General features: G+C 41.6%; 1 protein-coding gene across 2 annotated transcripts in view; it reads left to right on the forward strand.

The window, feature by feature from the left end:
• Window positions 1-2221: 2221 nt before the first annotated feature.
• LOC113128691 (hemicentin-1-like) overlaps window positions 2222-18696 on the forward strand; it is a 45554-nt gene continuing 29079 nt past the window's right edge. Inside the window, exons 1-9 of one of the 2 annotated variants that reach the window (XM_026304190.1) lie at window positions 2222-2389; window positions 2474-2555; window positions 4629-4985; window positions 5482-5682; window positions 5931-6287; window positions 6560-6775; window positions 7333-7689; window positions 7807-8037; window positions 8214-8474. In XM_026304190.1, coding sequence (XP_026159975.1) covers window positions 2486-2555; window positions 4629-4985; window positions 5482-5682; window positions 5931-6287; window positions 6560-6775; window positions 7333-7689; window positions 7807-8037; window positions 8214-8474 — 2050 coding nt within the window. In that variant the 5' untranslated portion in view covers window positions 2222-2389; window positions 2474-2485. Of the gene's footprint in view, window positions 2556-4628; window positions 4986-5481; window positions 5683-5930; window positions 6288-6559; window positions 6776-7332; window positions 7690-7806; window positions 8038-8213; window positions 8475-18696 lie in introns of both variants that reach the window. The other variant, XM_026304191.1, reaches the window with a different exon arrangement.

Below are 18696 nucleotides of genomic sequence, written 5' to 3' on the forward strand. Positions count from 1 at the left end.
GGAACCATTTTAATGCTTTTCCTCTGATACCAATCACATGCTCCAGTCTCTCTAATAAGATGCTGTGGTCAATAGTGTCAAATGCAGCACTAAGGTCTAGCGGGAAAAGTATAGAAACGAGTCTATTGTCTGAGGCTAGGAGAAGATCATTGGTGACTTTTAAAAGTGCTGTTTGTGTACTATGATGTGCTCTAAATCCTGATTGAAAAAACAATGATATTTTCTCTTGTTCCATCTGGTTGTGTAGATATTTTGGGTTTTTGCCCACCTGTATTTCAAAGACCAAAAGGGTTTTGGTGTTTGTGAACTGAACCTTTAGTGCAAGGCGGCTCTAAAAACGTTGAGACACGCTGTATATACTGCATCATAGAGGCAAATAATAAAAAGTAAAATACAGTTTTCTAAGTCTGTAATGTTTTTTTCTCTATTGTTTATACCATAAGAAATGGTCTTAAGTATTTTTGTAATACTCATTTTGACCACAGAGTAGCGCCACTACACCATGTTGTACATAGGCTGAACAGTGATTGTCTCACTATGAGCCTTCAGGTTTTCTTCCAGGTGAATGTTAATTTCTCTATACTTTGTAAACACAAGCTAATAGAGAAGTATTTTAAGCCACCTACTGAAACCCTCAGTAAAGTTCTGTAATTACTAACATAACATTTTCATCGCTTCCTTCTGCCTTTGACCTAAAACACCACAGGTGAGCTGACCTTTGAACTCTGACACCAGAGTGACACCGTCCTCTCCTCCTCTTTTCTGTTGCTGTAACTTACACTGACAGAAGCATCTGTGCAGTCAAAGGATCATCAGTGGACATTTCTTGTACTTACAACATTTATTAAAAAGACATTCAGTCTAAATTCTGGTTCAGTCCTGAACGTAGTGGTCGTTGGCAGAGTCCCTCACAGCCTGAGAGAGAGAGACTCAGCCCAGTATGTAAATCTGCACTGTAAATCATTAAGTAATGACACAACAGTCACTAAACATAGAATTGTCAGATCATGCAGTAGGCTGGTTCAATAAAAAGAACTGTCTGCGCAGGTAAATGGTGTCCAGTCCACATCTCTAACATTAATGAACGAGGTTCCACAGGGATCAATTCTGGGTCCACTTCTTTTTGTTATTTACATAACTAATCATTTGTTATTTGTAGGTGCAGTAGCTCCATTCAAATGTTCCCTGTCACATCACAGCTGTTCTGGCAGAAAAAGCCAGTGAAGTCTGTTCAGAACATTCACTTCTCACATCAACTTTCAAACCATGTCCAGTGGATAATTGAACATACTGGAATTAATCCCAGTGTCACAGCAAGTTTTGCAGTGTCTGATTCAAAGGAACAGTCAGTAACGCCAACATCATTTCAGTTCCCTCTCACTGCTGCAGAGGGCGACAGTGAGCACAGTGGTTTCATTTCAGCCTCAAACTAATCATTTGTGGGTTTATTGTTCACACTAGAGTTTTATTCACTAACTACAGAGACTAATATAGAAAGAGACAGCTTTCACTGTCATGTGTGTTCATCTTTATGCTGTACATTTCAATTTGTTGGGGTGGCTCATGGAAGCAGAACAGATGGAGGTTGAATAAATGTGAAGCTTCGTTATTTTAACACCTTTGTTCAACTGAGGCAACTTGTTTTGAAGAGTCTGATGTCATTGCAGTTCATCAAAGATGTTGGTCACCAGTGTGAACTATTGACACTTCCTGAACATGGTCTCCAGCTGTGATGTTTGAAGAATTAAATGTCCAGGGTCTCCTTAACTTAAAGTGCAAAGAGCTTCAGTCATTAAATGTGAGAATAAAGCAGCCAAAGTAAATGTAGATGTGACTCAACAATCAGTGGTGGATGGGAAATGTTGTTTCATGGTCCTGGTTCAGTGTCTCTGATGTTTCACTGCCCTCTGGTGGTGAAGCTTCAGAGCTGCAGGTTCAGGCTTCATCCCTCTGAGTGCTGCCCCCACTGTCTGCTTTAAAGGCTCAGTTCACCCAAATGAAACAAACCAAACTGATTTTCTCTCTTCCCCCCAGTTATCAAACCATGCAGAGAGTTTCTCATCCTCTGCAGTGATACTGAGTCAATGCACCATTTATTTACATTAGATTTTTCTGTTTTTCTTATTTAACCTATTAAAAAATCATGTTTTTGTTCCAGTTTTGTTACTAACAGAGCACATAACTCATCTCTCTGTGTCTCTATAAAGTTTATTAACATTTTAAAGTTTGCAGACCAACACAACTTTGTTCTAACTTCAGTCTTTACTGACCTGTGGCTCATTGTGCATATTAATGATGTGAAGAGGAAGGAAGTCTCATCAGCGTCATTTGTCGTCTGCTTTGTAAAGACAGAGGAGAGGCATCTTTAGAGACAACCTGCTTCTCTAATGTGAGTAGAGTCGTTTATGGACATGACTGAAATACGTCCTGTGTACATTTATTTACCTGCTGACATGTTTTATTGTCTCTGAAGTCCCACAGACTGATGACAGGAGCAGCTATGAGTTTAACAGCAGCAGCCAGTGGATTTGTCGTCTTCCTTCTCTCTGTGTCAGGTACTGTAGATCTACATTGACATTGGCTGCAAGAAGTGACAGGAATGTGGGGAAATGTGGGATTTGTAAAGTTGCAATGAAGCTGAGTTTGTTGGACTGTATGTGGAAATAAGTGGATGAGAGGTTTGTGAAAGACAAAGCTTTCTGAAACCCTGTACTCATTGGTTTGATGGACATTTGGTGTAAATGTCCAGTTGAAAGTGGAGCAGACTTTTTGCTGCTGACAGACTGAGAGCTGCAGCCTTTTCTATGTTCAATACTGCTCAGTTTGATTAGTAACACATTTATTATACAGCACTTAGTCAAAGCAGCCTGAAGTAGGAAATCAATGAATGAACATGACCGATCAGCACTTTTCTAGGTTTGATGTCTGGACTGATGCAGTATGATGCAAACATTTCAAACCCTACAACACTAAACACTCTCTTCTGTTTCTGTTGGGGCTTTTTTGATGACATGTTGATTCATGTTACAGGGCTGATGTCCTCAGATCAGTTTTACGTTTCATTGGAAACTGAATTGCTTTGTACCAGTAACAACAGTTGGAATATTATGGATGAAAAACATGTGATTCTTAGATGAATAGTGACTTTCTCTTGAACATTTCCTCATAAAGGAACAAAACTTGGGCGTTGCAGCAGCTCTGAAGCCTGTTGTTGACCAGTCATTTCTGTCTGTGGCTGCTTTTAACTCAGTCAAGTTGCACTTTGACCATGGAAACTGGTTTCACACCAGAATATGTGTGAATATGTTCTCTCTGCTCATGTTTCTTCATTTGTCTGTGGTTTTGACAGTGAGCTCAGCATCAGTGTGACACCAGAGTGAACAATGAGGAAACAAAAACAGCTCAGACTCTCTAATGATCTTTTTTCCTGTTGTCCTGGTCAGTAAAGCGGCATTTAAGTTCACAGAGCCACTGCTTTCTTAATTCTTCACTGCACTTGCAGAGTGTGTGATGTCCCCTCAGTGCACATAGAGATTAACTACAGAGCATGTGAACATCTTCCTTTGCATTGACTGGATGTTACTGAGCCAACACTTCCTCTTGTTAGTCCAGAGTGACCCTGCTGCTCTGTCCTGCCTCCTTGTGTCGTCCTTTGGTACCTCAGCCGTTCATTATTCTGTGGATGTTGTTCCTGCCACTTGGGACTCTGTTTACCCTGTACAGTCCTGGACTCTGTTTGAACCCTGGTCCCCCCTCCAGGACTCTAGTGTCATGTGTCAGGTTGGTGTACAGTACATTCAGAAAGTCTTCAGACGTCCTTCCCTTTTTTAAATTTGATGTTGCAGCCTGATGCTACAATAGTTTCAAATCATTTTATCTCATGACTCTACACTCAGTACCACTTAATGACAACATCAATATGTTTGGAAATTAAATTCAAAAGGAAAAACTGTAATATCACATTTCCATAAGTATTCAGACCCTTTACTCAGGACTTAGTTGAAGCAGCTTTAGCAGCAATAGCAGCCTCCAGTCTTTTTGGGTATGAGCCAACAACCTTTGCACACCTGGACTGGGGGTTTTCCTGCCATTCTTCTTTGCAAATCCTCTGAAGCTCAGTCAGGTTGGATGGGGACCGTAGGTGAACAACCATTTTCAGGTCTCTCCAGAGATGTTGGACAGGGTTCAAGTCAGGGCTCTGGCTGGGCCACTCTGGGACATTCACAGAGTTGTCCCTAAGCCTCTTCCTGTGTTGTCTTGGCTGTGTGCTGAGGGTCGTTGTCATGTTGGAAGGTGAACCTTCAGCCCAGTCTGAGGTCCTGAGAGCTGAAGAACAGGTTTTCATTGAGGATGTCTCTGTACTTTGCTCCATTCAGCTTTGCCTCAACCCCGACCAGTCTCCCAGTCCCTGAATGAAACCCTTCCTACATCTGATCACCTGATAAATGTCTATATTCTACATCAGCTGTGGTTCTATTGAGGCCTGATGATTAACTACAGATAATGAAGGATTTTGAACCTTGTACAAGTTACTTTTCCCCCAGATCATATTGGTGCTATGATACAATTTGTCTGATTAACTGAAGTTACTAATTTGATGATGTTTGCTGATGTGCTCTGTGTTACAGTGGTGCAGGCTCAGGATGGCTGGGGAGTGACTTACACTGCTACTGACATCTGTGCCATAAAAGGATCAACAGTGAACATACGCTGCACCTACAGATACCCATCCAAGATAGAAGGACGTGTTACTGTGGTTGAAGAAACATTGTGGTTTGCTAAAGTCAGTGATTATGAACCAGTGGATCTGAGAATAGCCTCAGAGTATTCAGGTCATGTTCAGTATCAGTGTGAAGATAAAACCTGCACTCTGACAATCAGAGACCTGAGAGAGACAGACTCAGCTCAGTACAAGTTCAGGTTCATCACAAACCAACCAGGAGGAAGCTACACTGGTTCACCTGGAGTCACTTTGTCTGTCAAAGGTAACAGCTTCATTTTTTCATGTTTTGGTTCCAGATCTTCAAGATCAAGAAAATATCCTGTAATGATGAAGTTTATGATTCTGTATCAATGTTTGATGATGAAAATCTGAGCTCAGAGCTCCAGTTCATGTCTCCTACTAATGACTCCTGATTCAACCTCCAGTCACTTGATTAAAAAGTGGTCATGCTGTATAGTCGACTGTGTCTCAGTTAAATGATGGTTGTTGGTGTAGGATGTGACTGAACTTTCTCCAGACTGGGTTTGTTCTGGTGTCACTGTGTGGGCTGCTCCTGTCAGCCTTCAGCTCCATTTGCTGAGTGAAGACCATTAGATGTGACTGAAAGCTCAGGGTCATTAGTCAAAGTATCTCTGAATAGATTTTCTTCACCAGGGGACAAAAATGAACATCCATGCACAGATACTGTAAATGTTTTTGGATATTTGCACACGTGTTTGAATAGAAACTATTTTTCTGTTCTGTCGTCACAAATCCAGCTTTGCAGGTGCAGGTCAGTGACACAAATGAGCTGCGGTGTCACAGCAGTTGTGGTCTACCTGATGGTCCTTCATACATTTGGTACAAGAATGGACAGAAGGTTCATGGGGAACCACCAAATTATTCAGGGAACATTGATGGTGCAGACAGCTACTCCTGTGCTCTGAAAGGACGTGAGGATTCCCCCTCTCCTCCAGTGTGTGAGTTGACTTCAGTCTTCCACCAACATATCACCACCTGGTGGCACATTGAACCAACTGCACTGTCCATGTCTGCATGTTATAAAGTGAATGACCATGTTTACTCTGTTTATATTAATAGTGTGTTGCCTTGAACATTACAGGAGCAGTTCTGTTCTCAGTGACTCAACAACAGACAGACTGGTCTGTATTACTGCAGTGGAAGATGTCAGTGGAACAGTTCTGTTTAAAAATGGTTTATCTTTCAGGTGTCAAAGGTCAAAACTGCAACAGAGTGACTTACACTGACAGAAGCATCTGTGCATTCAAAGGATCATCAGTGGACATTTCTTGTACTTACAACAGTCATGATAAAGACATTAGGTCTAAATTCTGGTTCAGTCCTGAACGTAGTGGTCGTTGGCAGAGTCCCTCACAGCCTGAGGACCTTAGTGAAGACTCCCAGTTTGCAGGTCGTGTTCAGGTCCTTGACCCAGAGACAGGACGCTCCACTCTGAGAATCACTGACCTGAGAGAGACAGATTCAGCCCAGTATCACTTCACATTCAAAACACCAGGCTTTGAATGGAGGAGTAGTTTACCTGGTACAACTCTGACTGTCACAGGTGCTGATCAACACACACTGATGTTATATATGTGAACACAGAACAGTAGTGAATGTGACATGGAGCTGTTATGTACAACTGATAGAGACTTCATGGTTCTGAGCACTCAGTCCTTTAAATGTTTGTCAGAGACTAAGTCACACATGCTCCACAGTTTGTCACTGATGCATTTTAAAAACTAAATATGAACCTTATCAGTTATTTGAACTTGTGTCTGTACCTGTGATCCTTGTATTTAATACTCAACAAATATGTCTCTTTTTTCTTCAAAGATCCAGATCTACAGGTGGTAGTGAAGAGATCTCTTTCATGGTCATACGTGAAGTGTCGCAGCAGTTGTTTTCTACCTGAACATGTTTCCTACATCTGGTACCTGAATGGAAAGATGATTCCTATAGAAACATCAGATCATTCAGGAATCTTTCATATTACAGACAGCTACTCCTGTGCTCTGAAAGGACGTGAGGATTTCCCCTCTCCTCCAGTGTGTGAGTTTACTCCACAGTCTTCCACCAACATATCACCACATGGTGGAGCCTATAACTCACTGTCCTGTACTTTACATGTGAGTTAAACTTTACTGGGATAAAATCTTATCACTGATGGGCCATGAGAACTGGAGACTTGCTGCATGTCCTTAACTCTGTTCTTCATGCGCTCAGTCGTCCATCACTGTCTCCTGACTCTCAGGTTTATATGTCAGAACCTCCTGAGTCCACAAAGTCTTTCCCATAGTTTATATTTTTATTACAGAAATGTTGCTTCAGCACATGAACAGTATCAGATGGATGATGATGGTAAAAGACAAATGACTGGTCAGATGTTTATCACATTATGAGACAGAGAAAATATTAGAAAGTTAGCACAGACATGCTAATACCTGGAGAGTGAGTTTGCTCTAATTTCCTGCTTTGCATTAAAAATACAAGAAGCAGATTGTGTCTTGTACTTTTAATAATGTGTTTGATATGAACGCCCTCTTTCCAACACAAACACAGAAACATATAATAAAGGTGTTCACAGTGATATTGTCTTTATTTCTCAGGTGCCAATGGTCAAAGCTGCAACAGAGTGACTTACACTGACAGAAGCATCTGTGCATTCAAAGGATCATCAGTGGACATTTCTTGTACTTACAACAGTCATGATAAAGACATTCAGTCTAAATTCTGGTTCAGTCCTGAACGTAGTGGTCGTTGGCAGAATCTCTCACAGCCTGAGGACCTTAGTGAAGACTCCCAGTTTGCAGGTCGTGTTCAGGTCCTTGACCCAGAGACAGGACGCTCCACTCTGAGAATCACTGACCTGAGAGAGACAGATTCAGCCCAGTATCACTTCACATTCAAAACACCAGGCTTTGAATGGAGGAGTAGTTTACCTGGTACAACTCTGACTGTCACAGGTGCTGATCAACACAATCATTCATTGTGTAATTCATCATTTTCACTAACTGATTATTTATACCTGTGTGTTTTTACTGTTAACCAGTGACACTGTTGGTTCCTTGTCACATGTCCAGCAGCTCTGCAGGTGCAGGTGACCAGAGTAACAGTCCTCCAGTCTTATACTGAGGCAGAGCTGAAGTGTCTCAGCAGTGACAGTCCAGCTGGTGGTCTCACATACGTTTGGTTTCAAAATGGACAGAAAGTCCCAGATGTTGAATCAGCCTCTTATAAAGGCCGGTTTGGTCCTGGAGACAACATCTCATGTGCTTTAAAAGAACACGAGGCTTGTCCTTCTCCTCCAGTGTGTGAGTTTCTGTCTCTGTATGTGGAACCTGACTAACATGACAGCAACACTTTTCAATATGAGTGGATCTGCAGTGAAGCTGCCACTAAACATTTTGTGTTGAGTTTGTATATTTGGTCAGTTATTGCACTAAAGGAATCAGTCCTCATGTTTTCTTATTGATTTGATCTGCTCCAGATGGTCCAAAGCTTCTGTCAGTGTCAGTGAGTCCCTCTGCTGAGATAGTGGAGGGCAGTCCAGTGACTCTGACCTGTAGCAGTGATGCTAACCCAGCAGCTAATTACACCTGGTACAAGGAGAACCAAACACTGATTCATGGACCAGAAGGGACTTATCAGTTCACCTCCATCAGCTCTGAGGACAGAGGAACATATTACTGCAGGTCTGAGAATCAGCTTGGACAGTCAAACTCTTCAAGTGTGTCCATAGACGTCCAGTGTGAGTATTAGAAATCACTTCAGTTCTGATGATGAAGTTGATAACACAGGTCATTAGTCTTAAATGTTGCTACTGTATATTGTCTACTCTTGTAATATCATATGTGTGTGCAGAGTTTGATTCATTTGTCATGTTGTTTTTCATGTGTGTTGTGTAATATAGATGTTTTCTTTCTGCTCCTCCTTTGGTGTCACTCTTGACTTGTGGTTGCAAAATCTCTACTTTGGCTATTTCTGAAAAACAGACTCTCAGACAAATATTGAAGACTTGTCTCTATTTTCCTCCAGATGCTCCAAAGCTTCTGTCAGTGTCAGTGAGTCCCTCTGCTGAGATAGTGGAGGGCAGTTCAGTGACTCTGACCTGTAGCAGTGATGCTAACCCAGCAGCTAATTACACCTGGTACAAGGAGAATGAAGAGTCACCAAAAGCTTCAGGACAGATCTTCACCATCACTGATATCAGACCTGAACAGAGTGGGAAATATTACTGTGAAGCCCAGAACACAAGAGGACGTCATAACACCACCTTATATCTGACTGTAGGTGAGTTAAGCAGACTGACACATTCTCACACACCTGCACCAGAACTCAGCAACAAAGAAAAAACCCCAAACCTTCACGTGAATGAAAATAAGTCTGAGGATTTCCAGACTGTTTTTCTATATCTATGTTGAGGGAGGAACCTCCATCATGTTGCAAAAGGATGACCTGATAAACAGACAGTATCAGTTGACAAGTGATTGATCACTCTGATGTAGATCTCCTGTCTGTTGGGGTCCAGTTCCAGGTCAGTCACTAAGAATCATGAATATCATCTGGTTGACTCTGGTGGTCCTGATGCTGATTCCTCTGCTTGTCTTGATTCTCTGGATGAGGTAAAACCAAAAATCCATCAGTTCCATCACTGCTCTTTTATTTCCTTCTTCAGACGTCCTTTAGTCTTAAAGTCATGAATTCCAGTTTGTTCACTTTCACATTTGTTGTTGTTGGATTCAATCCAGGAAGAAGAAAACTTTGTGTTTCAAAGCTGAACTGAAGGAACCTGTAGAGATGACAGAGGTGACAGGCTCTATTGACAACATGTCCACAACAATATGGTTCAAAGAAATCAGTCTGTAAATGCACTGGGACACATTTTCTTATTGATCTGAGGTCATGAAGTGAATTTCAATTTCCAGTCACATGAGCTGAGTAGGAACCAGTAATGTCTTTGTCCTTTACACAATCTCAGCTCATCATTTTGATTGAAATGTTAAATACGTGTTCAGGTTCATGAATGAGGCTCCATCTTTTCCTCTCTCTCCATCAGTTTGACTCTGAGCCTGTTTATCAGAACATCTCAGCCTTGACGCCCGTCGCTGCAGCTCAGACAGACGACTCATAGGAGCAGGAAGACCTGGTGTGAAGTCCAGTCTGGTTAGAGCCTCATGTACGGTCATACAAATAGACTGGTTGTGTAAATACAGATATTTGAGCATTGATTTAGTTAGAGTGCAGTGCTGGGGGGAGTCCTGACCTTTGACAGTGTTACTGAGGCAGGTGTTAGAATAAAAGAGTTTAAAACTGGGTGGTCTCAAACCACCGTGGGGGTAAAACAGCCTCAGAGTCTGCAGGCGGGACACTTGAGGGGTTTATTGGCAAAATGTAATCTTTTAAAGATTTGATTTTCTTTACATCTACCAAAATAAAGAAATACATCAGTGAAGGTGTTTGTGGAGTCCTTGGTTTTGTGGCTGGTTTTGGACTCATGGGAGGAGCAACGCTTTTCATAATTGTGCTGTCAGGTGCTTCCTGGGTGTTTGGAAGGTTGGTATTTCCAGGCTGTGGAACAGGTTCATTTTTCTGATTGACAGACAAAACAAACTAATATTGAAATGATATACAACAGAGTGGGCCTCAGATAATGGTTATGTATAATATGTGTTTGAGATATGGGTTTAAATGTGAGTCCTTTAATTTGTAGAAAACTGATATTTTCTCTGTCAGAGAGAAGATGTTATAAATGTAAATATGACAGGACAACAAATATGTGGAGAAAAGCAAAGGTGCAAACTTACTGTGAACTCAAAATGATGGATTTTTAATGGATGACAGAAAAGCCAAAGATTGTATCAACATCAACAAATACAATACCTTTACATTGGAAATCTGCTTTTGTTTTGCCCCTATTGAAGGGTGGTGACCCCACCAACATGAACATCTACAGGCCCATTTCCAAACTTTCTGTTTTGACAAAAGTACTGGAGTCACTGCTAAGCTATCAACTTAAAGATTATCTATCTACAAACATTTTGGATAATTCTCAGTCCGGTTTTTTGAAAGGTCAAAGTACAATCACAGCTGCTTTAAAATTTCTGAATGTTCTCAGTGATGCCCTGGACAATAAACAGCATTGTGCAGCTCTGTTTATAGATCTGTCCAAAGCTTTTGACACAGTAGATCATTCAGTACTGACACAACAGTTACCATTCATAGGATTGTCAGAGCATGCAGTAGGCTGGTTTAAATAAATAGAACTCAGTCTGTGCTGGTAAAAAGTGTCCGGTCCACATCTCTAACAGTAATGAATGGAGTTCCATAGGGATCAATTCTGGGTCCACTTCTTCTCATTATTTACATAAACAATGTTTGGGTCATCTGCTTTCTTATCTTCAGGCTTACATTAAAAAGAAAACTACAAATGGCTTCAGTTTTCTATCACAGGATTTCTACTTACTTTCTGTTCCCAGATTTTGGACAAAATTATGGAAGAAGGCCTTTCATCATGCTGCTCCTTTGGCCTGGAATAAGCCCTAGGATGTTTTCAGACTAAATAGTTTTAAAGAACTGCTCTAAAGCTTTGAAAAATCATATAACATTTGCACTTTTTTCTTCCCCCCAGTGTTATCAAACCATGCAGAGAGTTTTCTCACATTGTGAGTATTTTTAAATGGTGAGTGTCTTACTTTCTTTTTTCCTGCAGTTGACTCCATTCATCAGTGTGTGTCCAAAGCAGCTGGTACCAGTCCAGTGGATGATGTGTGTTACATGTTGATGTTTGGTTCACTCCTCTGCAGTGATACTGAGTCAATGTACCATCCACTTTCATCAGCTTTTTTCTTTAGTCATTAAATGTGAGAATAAAGCAGCCAAAGTAAATGTAGATGTGACTCAACAATCAGTGGTGGATGGGAAATGTTGTTTCATGGTCCTGGTTCAGTGTCTGATGTTTCACTGCCCTCTGGTGGTGAAGCTGAAGCTTCAGAGCTGTAGGTTCAGGCTTCATCCCTCTGAGTGCTGCCCCCACTGTCTGCTTTAAATTCAATTCAATTTTAATTCAGTTCAATTTACTTGTATAGCGCCAAATCACAATAAAATCATCTCAAGGCACTTTACAAAAAAAAAAAAAAAAAACCCAACAAATCCCTTATGAGCAGCACTTGGTGACAGTGGAGAAGAAAAACTCCCATTAATGGAAGAAAAAACCTCCAGCACCCCTCCGGTTGGGGTGAGTGGATAGAGGAGAGAGAAAAGAAAAGCAACAATAAACAAATAGACACTGCAGGTTGGTGGGACCAGTAACTGGGGGGGGGGGGGGGTGATAGGGGAGCTCAGTCACAAGGAAGGTTTTAAGTCTAGCCAGAGTGTCTACAGAGTGTCTGCCTCCTGAACCCAGACTGGGAGCTGGTTCCACAGGAGAGGAGCTTGATAGCTAAAGGCTCTGCCTCCTATTCTGCTTTTGGAAACCCTGGGAACCACAAGTAGACCTTCAATCTGAGAGCGAAGTGCTCTATTGGGATAATATGGTACAATGAGGTCCTTAAGATATGATGGCGCTAGATCAAGAAGGGATTTGTATGTGAGAAGAAGTGTTTTAAATTCTATTCTGTATTTTACAGGGAGCCAATGAAGAGAAACTAATATAGGAGAAAAACAGTATGATCTCTCTTTCTAGTTTCTGTCAGGACTCTGGCTGCAGCATTCTGGATTAACTGGAGGCTTTTTATGGAGATACTGGGACATGCAGATAGTAAAGAGTTACAGTAATCTAGCCTTGAGGTAAGAAATGCATGGACTAGTTTTTCTGCATCATTTTTAGACAGGATGTTCCCACTTTTGGCAATATTGTGCAAGTGAAAGAAGGCAATTCTAGGGATTTGTTTTATGTGTGAGTTAAAAGACATGTCCTGGTCAAAAATAACTCCAAGGTTTTTCACAGTAGTGCTGGAGGCCAAGACTAATGCCATCTAAAAACAATTTCTGAGGCTTTTAGGCCCCAAAACAATAACTTCTGTTTTCTCTGAATTTAAAAGTAGAACATTACTGATCATCCAGGCCTTTATGTCAGTTAGACATGCTTGAAGTCTAGTCATACCTTAAAGTCTAGGCCCATACCTTAAAGACCTCATAGTACCATATTATCCCAATAGACCACTTCACTCTCAGAGTGCAGGCCTACTTGTGGTTCCCAGAGTTCTCAAAAGCAGAATGGGAGGCAGAGCCTTTAGCTATCAAGCTCCTCTCCTGTGGAACCAGCTCTCAGCCTGGGTTCAGGAGGCAGACACTCTCTGTACTTTTAAGGCTAGACTTAAAACCTTCCTCTTTGACAAAGCATATAGTTAGGGCTGGCTTCAGGCAACCCTGAACCATCCCTTAGTTAGTTATGCTGCTATAGGCCTAGACTGCCCGAGGACCATCGGTGCACTGAGCTCCCCTACCCTACCCCCCCCCCCCCCCTCTCCCACCTCATGTATATTCCACCATTGAATGTTACTAACCTTGTGCTCTCTCCCTCCCTCTCTCTCTCTCTCTCTGTACCTTCTGCAGGTGTCCCTGGTCCTGGAGCTGTTTATCGCTGATGTGCAGTTACTGGCCCCACCAACTTGCAGTGTCTATTTGTTGTTTATTGTTGCTGTTCTTTTCTCTCTGCTCTATCCACTCACCCCAACCAGTCAAGGCAGATGGCCGCCCAAACTGAGCCCGGTTCTGCTGGAGGTTTTTTTTTTTTTCTTCCATTAAAGGGAGTTTTTTCCTCTCCACTGTCGCCAAGTGCTTGCTCATAAGGGAATTGTTGGGTTCTTAGTTTTAGTTTTTGTAAAGTGCCTTGAGATGATTTGTATTGTGATTTGGCGCTATACAAATAAAATTGAATTGAATTGAATAGATAACTGGTGTGTGTTATCAGCTTTCATAGATAGTGTCATGATTTGTGTATCAAATTGTATGGATCGCAACCTCGTCTAACACAAGTGCCCAGGACACAGAAGCAGATTACACCAAAGTTTATTAAATGCGCAGAGCAATATCTGACGTATATGGGTCCCTCTGGGGCCTACCAGAGGCCGGGCTCTCTCCAGACTCAGAAAACAGGAAACAGGAGAAAACCAGGTTAATGAAGGAGTGACACAAAAACAAAGCAAACAGTGTTCGCACCCGAGCCTCCTCCGGAGTGAGAGCACATTAGGTACCTATATAATGACGACAACAGTCAACAGGTAATCCACAATAGAGAAAGCGTCCCCCACGTCGAGTCTATTCCTCTTCGTGGTAATCACAGTCAAGAGTTAGCTCATCCGAGCTATAACCGTGAAGCGACAGGAAAAGGTCACTTGCCGTAAGCAATTGATTCCTCCGATCTAAGTGTGGCGTGAGGGTAAAATTAATAAACCTATAAATGAAACAAATCAACAACGCCACCCGGGGGAAAACCCCAGGAACCCAAAAAGAAACACTCTTGAACAGATCAAAAGAGGAACCGCGCTAGGGACGAACACAAAAGAGAGACGTGATGCCCTAATTACCAAACAAAACCAATTTTATTTTAATACAATTAGCTAAAACACAATAGGCCTCTAAGATAAAATAGGACTAATGATAAAATAACCCACAACCAGTAATACCTCAAACATAATAACAACAAAACTGATTAATAATCAAACACACCCGCGCCAATAGGGCACACAACACAAACCATGCAAATAAAAAAAGAAAAGTAAAGACAAAACACAGCAACAATAAACTCAAATCACAAAATCAAACCAACATTTAAATCACATTTACGAAATGAACATAAAACAAACAATCAACGAACCCCTGTTCCGTCGGGGTGGAAACAGCACTCCCTTAACGGAGCACTCTCACGCCCCACCCGCCCCAAAACACCGCGGAGGGGAAAAAAAAGAGCCCCGACAACGGCGTTCACAATGTGAGAACGGAGTCCGATGAGCCGGTTCTGTGGACAATTACAGAGGAAACGAGACAAAGCAAAGCAACGGCCCCCTTCCCAAATAGCAGCCTTCACTCCGGGCTGCATTCAACTCCGGTACCTAAATAAAGAAAAAGAAACACCAACATCAGTACATTGGCGCAAAACTAATCTGAATACACGCCATAAAACTTTACCTACCAATAAAGACAAAGCACTTCCAGACAGCCAAAGGAGGAGAAACGCCCACAGGGATCAGCGGACAATCTTCACCACAACACAGGATCTAAACAAACAATTCTTTTTTTTTTTAGATCAGCCCAAACATAAGGCCAGAAACACCCAGCGGAACAATGAGCCGACTTACCCTCCGAGAAGAGTCCCAACACTCACGACGCCAGTCAAGCTGGAACGCCGAGATGCACAACGTGCTCTAACCAAGAAACGATGGCCAATTACCAAATGGCACTACCGCTACGCCCACACAGCGTCGCACTCTCGCGAGCAAACCATCCCCTGAGCTTTTATAGTCTAACTAGCACCACCCACCAATCACGTCACAGGTACAATGGACACCTACATGCTACATAAGCAAACAGCTCTCAAAAGAACACTTACTTGCCGTAGCGTGAATCCACACGGGAGTTATGGTAACAACAGTACGGAGTACAAGGGCTAGCTCCTCCGAGCCGTATCCTCTTGATAACACAACAAAAACCAAAAAGGCGCTGGACAAACTGGCGATTCCTCCGAACCCCAGTAGTGCAGGACGCTAACCGACTTCCTCGGGAAGCGTCCACAACAGACGCCGAAAAGGAAATAAAAGTCACTTGCCGAAAACTGGAGACTTCTCTGAATCAATCCAGACGTCAAAGTAGCCGAAGCGTGAATCCTCACTGGTGTACGGCGACAAACAATCCGGCGATCTGTGTCCCCACGATCCCTGCTACTTAAGCCCGGACCGCAGGTGACACAGATCAGCAATCAATGATCAAGCAACTAAAAACAACCAAACCAGTTCCTGTCATGATGCACAAAAATAAAACAAAACAGGAAGTCCAGACTGCGGATCATGACAGATAGATACAGCCGAGGGTCATCTGCATAGCAGTGGTAATTAATAGAGTGCTTCCTAATAACATTGCCTAAAGGAAGCATCTACAAGGTGAACAGAATCGATCCTAGCACAGAACCTTGTGGAACTCCATAACTAACTTTTGTGCGTGTGGGAGGTTCATCGTGGACACGAACAAAGTGGAATCTGTCCGATAAATAGGATTGGAACCATTTTAATGCTTTTCCTCTGATACCAATCACATGCTCCAGTCTCTCTAATAAGATGCTGTGGTCAATCGTGTCAAATGCAGCACTAAGGTCTAGCAGGAAAAGTATAGAAACGAGTCTATTGTCTGAGGCTAAGAGAAGATCATTGGTGACTTTTAACAGTGCTGTTTGTGTACTATGATGTGCTCTAAATCCTGATTGGAAAAACAATTATATTTTCTCTTGTTCCATCTGGTCATGTACATACTTTAACTACAGGCCAATATCAAATCTTCCATTTTTGGGAAAATTTCACAGTTTTATGGTGCAAAACAATCTTTTTAATGCACTTCAGTCTGGATTTCACACACACCACAGCACTGAGACTGCACTTATTAAAATGTTAAATGATTTACATTTGAATAATGATGAATCCAAAACCTCTGTTTTAGTACTACTGGATCTCAGTACTGCATTTGACACAGTTGATCATGATGAGCTTCTTGATAGACTAGAAACGTGGGTGGGAGTTACTGACACAGTGTTAAATTGGCTAAAATCTTACTTACAAGATAGAGACTATTTTGTCTCACTTGGTAATTACGAGTCTGAGCGAACAAAAATTAAATGTGGGGGTTCCTCGAGGGTCTATTCTTGGTCCTCTCTTATTCAATATCTACATGCTGCCCCTTGCTCTGATTATGGAATACCACATTGACTACCATACCTATGCAGATGACACCCAACTTTATATATCAGTATCATCTCGTGGTAATTGTCCTCTAATTTCATGATGTGACTGTATTAATCAAGTCAAAGAATGGATGTGCCAGAATTCTCTCCAGCTCAATGCAGACAAGACAGAAGTGATTGTTTTTGGCCCCAAAACTGAAAGGTCAAAGGTCATTGCTCACCTTGACTCCATGTCATTGAAAGCTCCAAATCAAGCCAGAAACCTTGGTGTAATCATTGACTCAGACCTGAATTTTAACAACCACATAAAATCCATCACTAAATCTTCCTATGACCACCTGAAAAACATTGCAAGAATAAAAGGTTTTCTGTCTAAACAAGATGCAGAAAAACTTGATCATGCATTTATCTTCAGTAGGTTAGATTATTGTAATGGCTTGTTTACAGGTCTTAGCAAAAAGTCAATCAGGCAGCTGCAGCTAATCCAGAATGCTGCTGCCAGAGTCCTTAGAAACACCAGGAAACTGGACCATATCACACCAGTTCTTAGATCACTACACTGGCTTCCCGTTAGTCACAGGATAGATTTTAAAATCTTATTGCTAGTTTATAAAGCACTAAATGGTTGTGGACCAAAATATATTCAAGATGTATTAGTTCCCTATGAGGTTTCCAGACCCCTCAGGTCATCTGGGACAGGTCTACTGTGTGTTCCCAGAACCAGAACCAAACAAAGTGAAGCAGCATTCAGTTACTATGCTCCTCACTTGTGGAAAAAACTTCCTGAACACCTGAGGTCTGCTCAAACTGTCAGCTCATTCAAATCGGAACTGAAAACACTGTTGTTTACTGCTGCCTTCAAATAATTGTTCATCCTTGTTTTCTTAATGTGCTTTGACATCTTATTTTAATTTACTTTATTTTATTTAAATTTATTTTATTTTAAATATCTTTGTTTTTAAATGCTCTTTTCAATGCTTTTAATGTAATTATATGCCTTGTAAAGCACTTTGAATTGCGTAGTGTATGAATGGTGCTATACAAATAAATTTGCCTTGCCTTGCCTTGCCTAATTACGTGCGCACACAGAGAAAAGTCTACAAAATTCTCTGTCTCTTCTGTGCAGAATTCAGGTTTATATAGCTTGACAAGAAAGGGTGGACTCATATTCGAAAAGACCCCACATGTTTGTTCAGGTGTCCTCTATCGTTTTATCAGCAAACAAATTGTTGGCAGTTATGCCCTTTAAAACACAGGCCATTAAAACATTAAACCCCTAAAAACTAAAAATATGCATTCTTTAGCCCAACACGACCACCTGTTCCATGCTCTGTAAACCCCCCACAGCATTAGGCTGGTTCAATAACTACCTGACAAACAGAACTCAGTCTGTGCAGATAAATAGTGTCCGGTCCACATCTCTAATAGTAATGAATGGAGTTCCCCAGGGATCAATTCTGGGTCCACTTCTTTTTGTTATTTACCTAAATAATCATTTGTTGTTTGTAGGTGCAGTAGCTCCAATCAAATGTTCTTTGTCACATCACAGCTGTTCTGGCAGCAAAAGCCAATGAAGTCTGTTCAGAACATTCACTTCTCACTGGAAGCATCAACTTTCAAACCATGTCCAGTGGATAATTGAACACACTGGAATTAATCCCAGTGTCACAGCAAGTTTTGCAGTGTCTGATTCAAAGGAACAGTCAGTAACTCCATCATCATTTCAGTTCCCTCTCACTGCTGCAGAGGGCAACAGTGAGCACAGTGGTTTCATTTCAGCCTCAAACTAATCATTTGTGGGTTTATTGTTCACACTAGAGTTTTATTCACTAACTACAGAGACTAATATAGAAAGAGACAGCTTTCACTGTCATGTGTGTTCATCTTCATGCTGTACATTTCAATTTGTTGGGGTCGCTCATGGAAGCAGAACAGATGGAGGCTGAATAAATGTGAAGCTTCGTTATTTTAACTCCTTTCTTCAACTGAGGCGACTTGTTTTGAAGAGTCTGATGTCATTGCAGTTCATCAAAGATGTTGGTCATCAGTGTGAACTATTGACACTTCCTGAACATGGTTTCCA

This window comes from Mastacembelus armatus, chromosome 1 (assembly GCF_900324485.2).
Source record: "Mastacembelus armatus chromosome 1, fMasArm1.2, whole genome shotgun sequence".
Taxonomy (NCBI): Eukaryota; Metazoa; Chordata; class Actinopteri; order Synbranchiformes; family Mastacembelidae; genus Mastacembelus; species Mastacembelus armatus.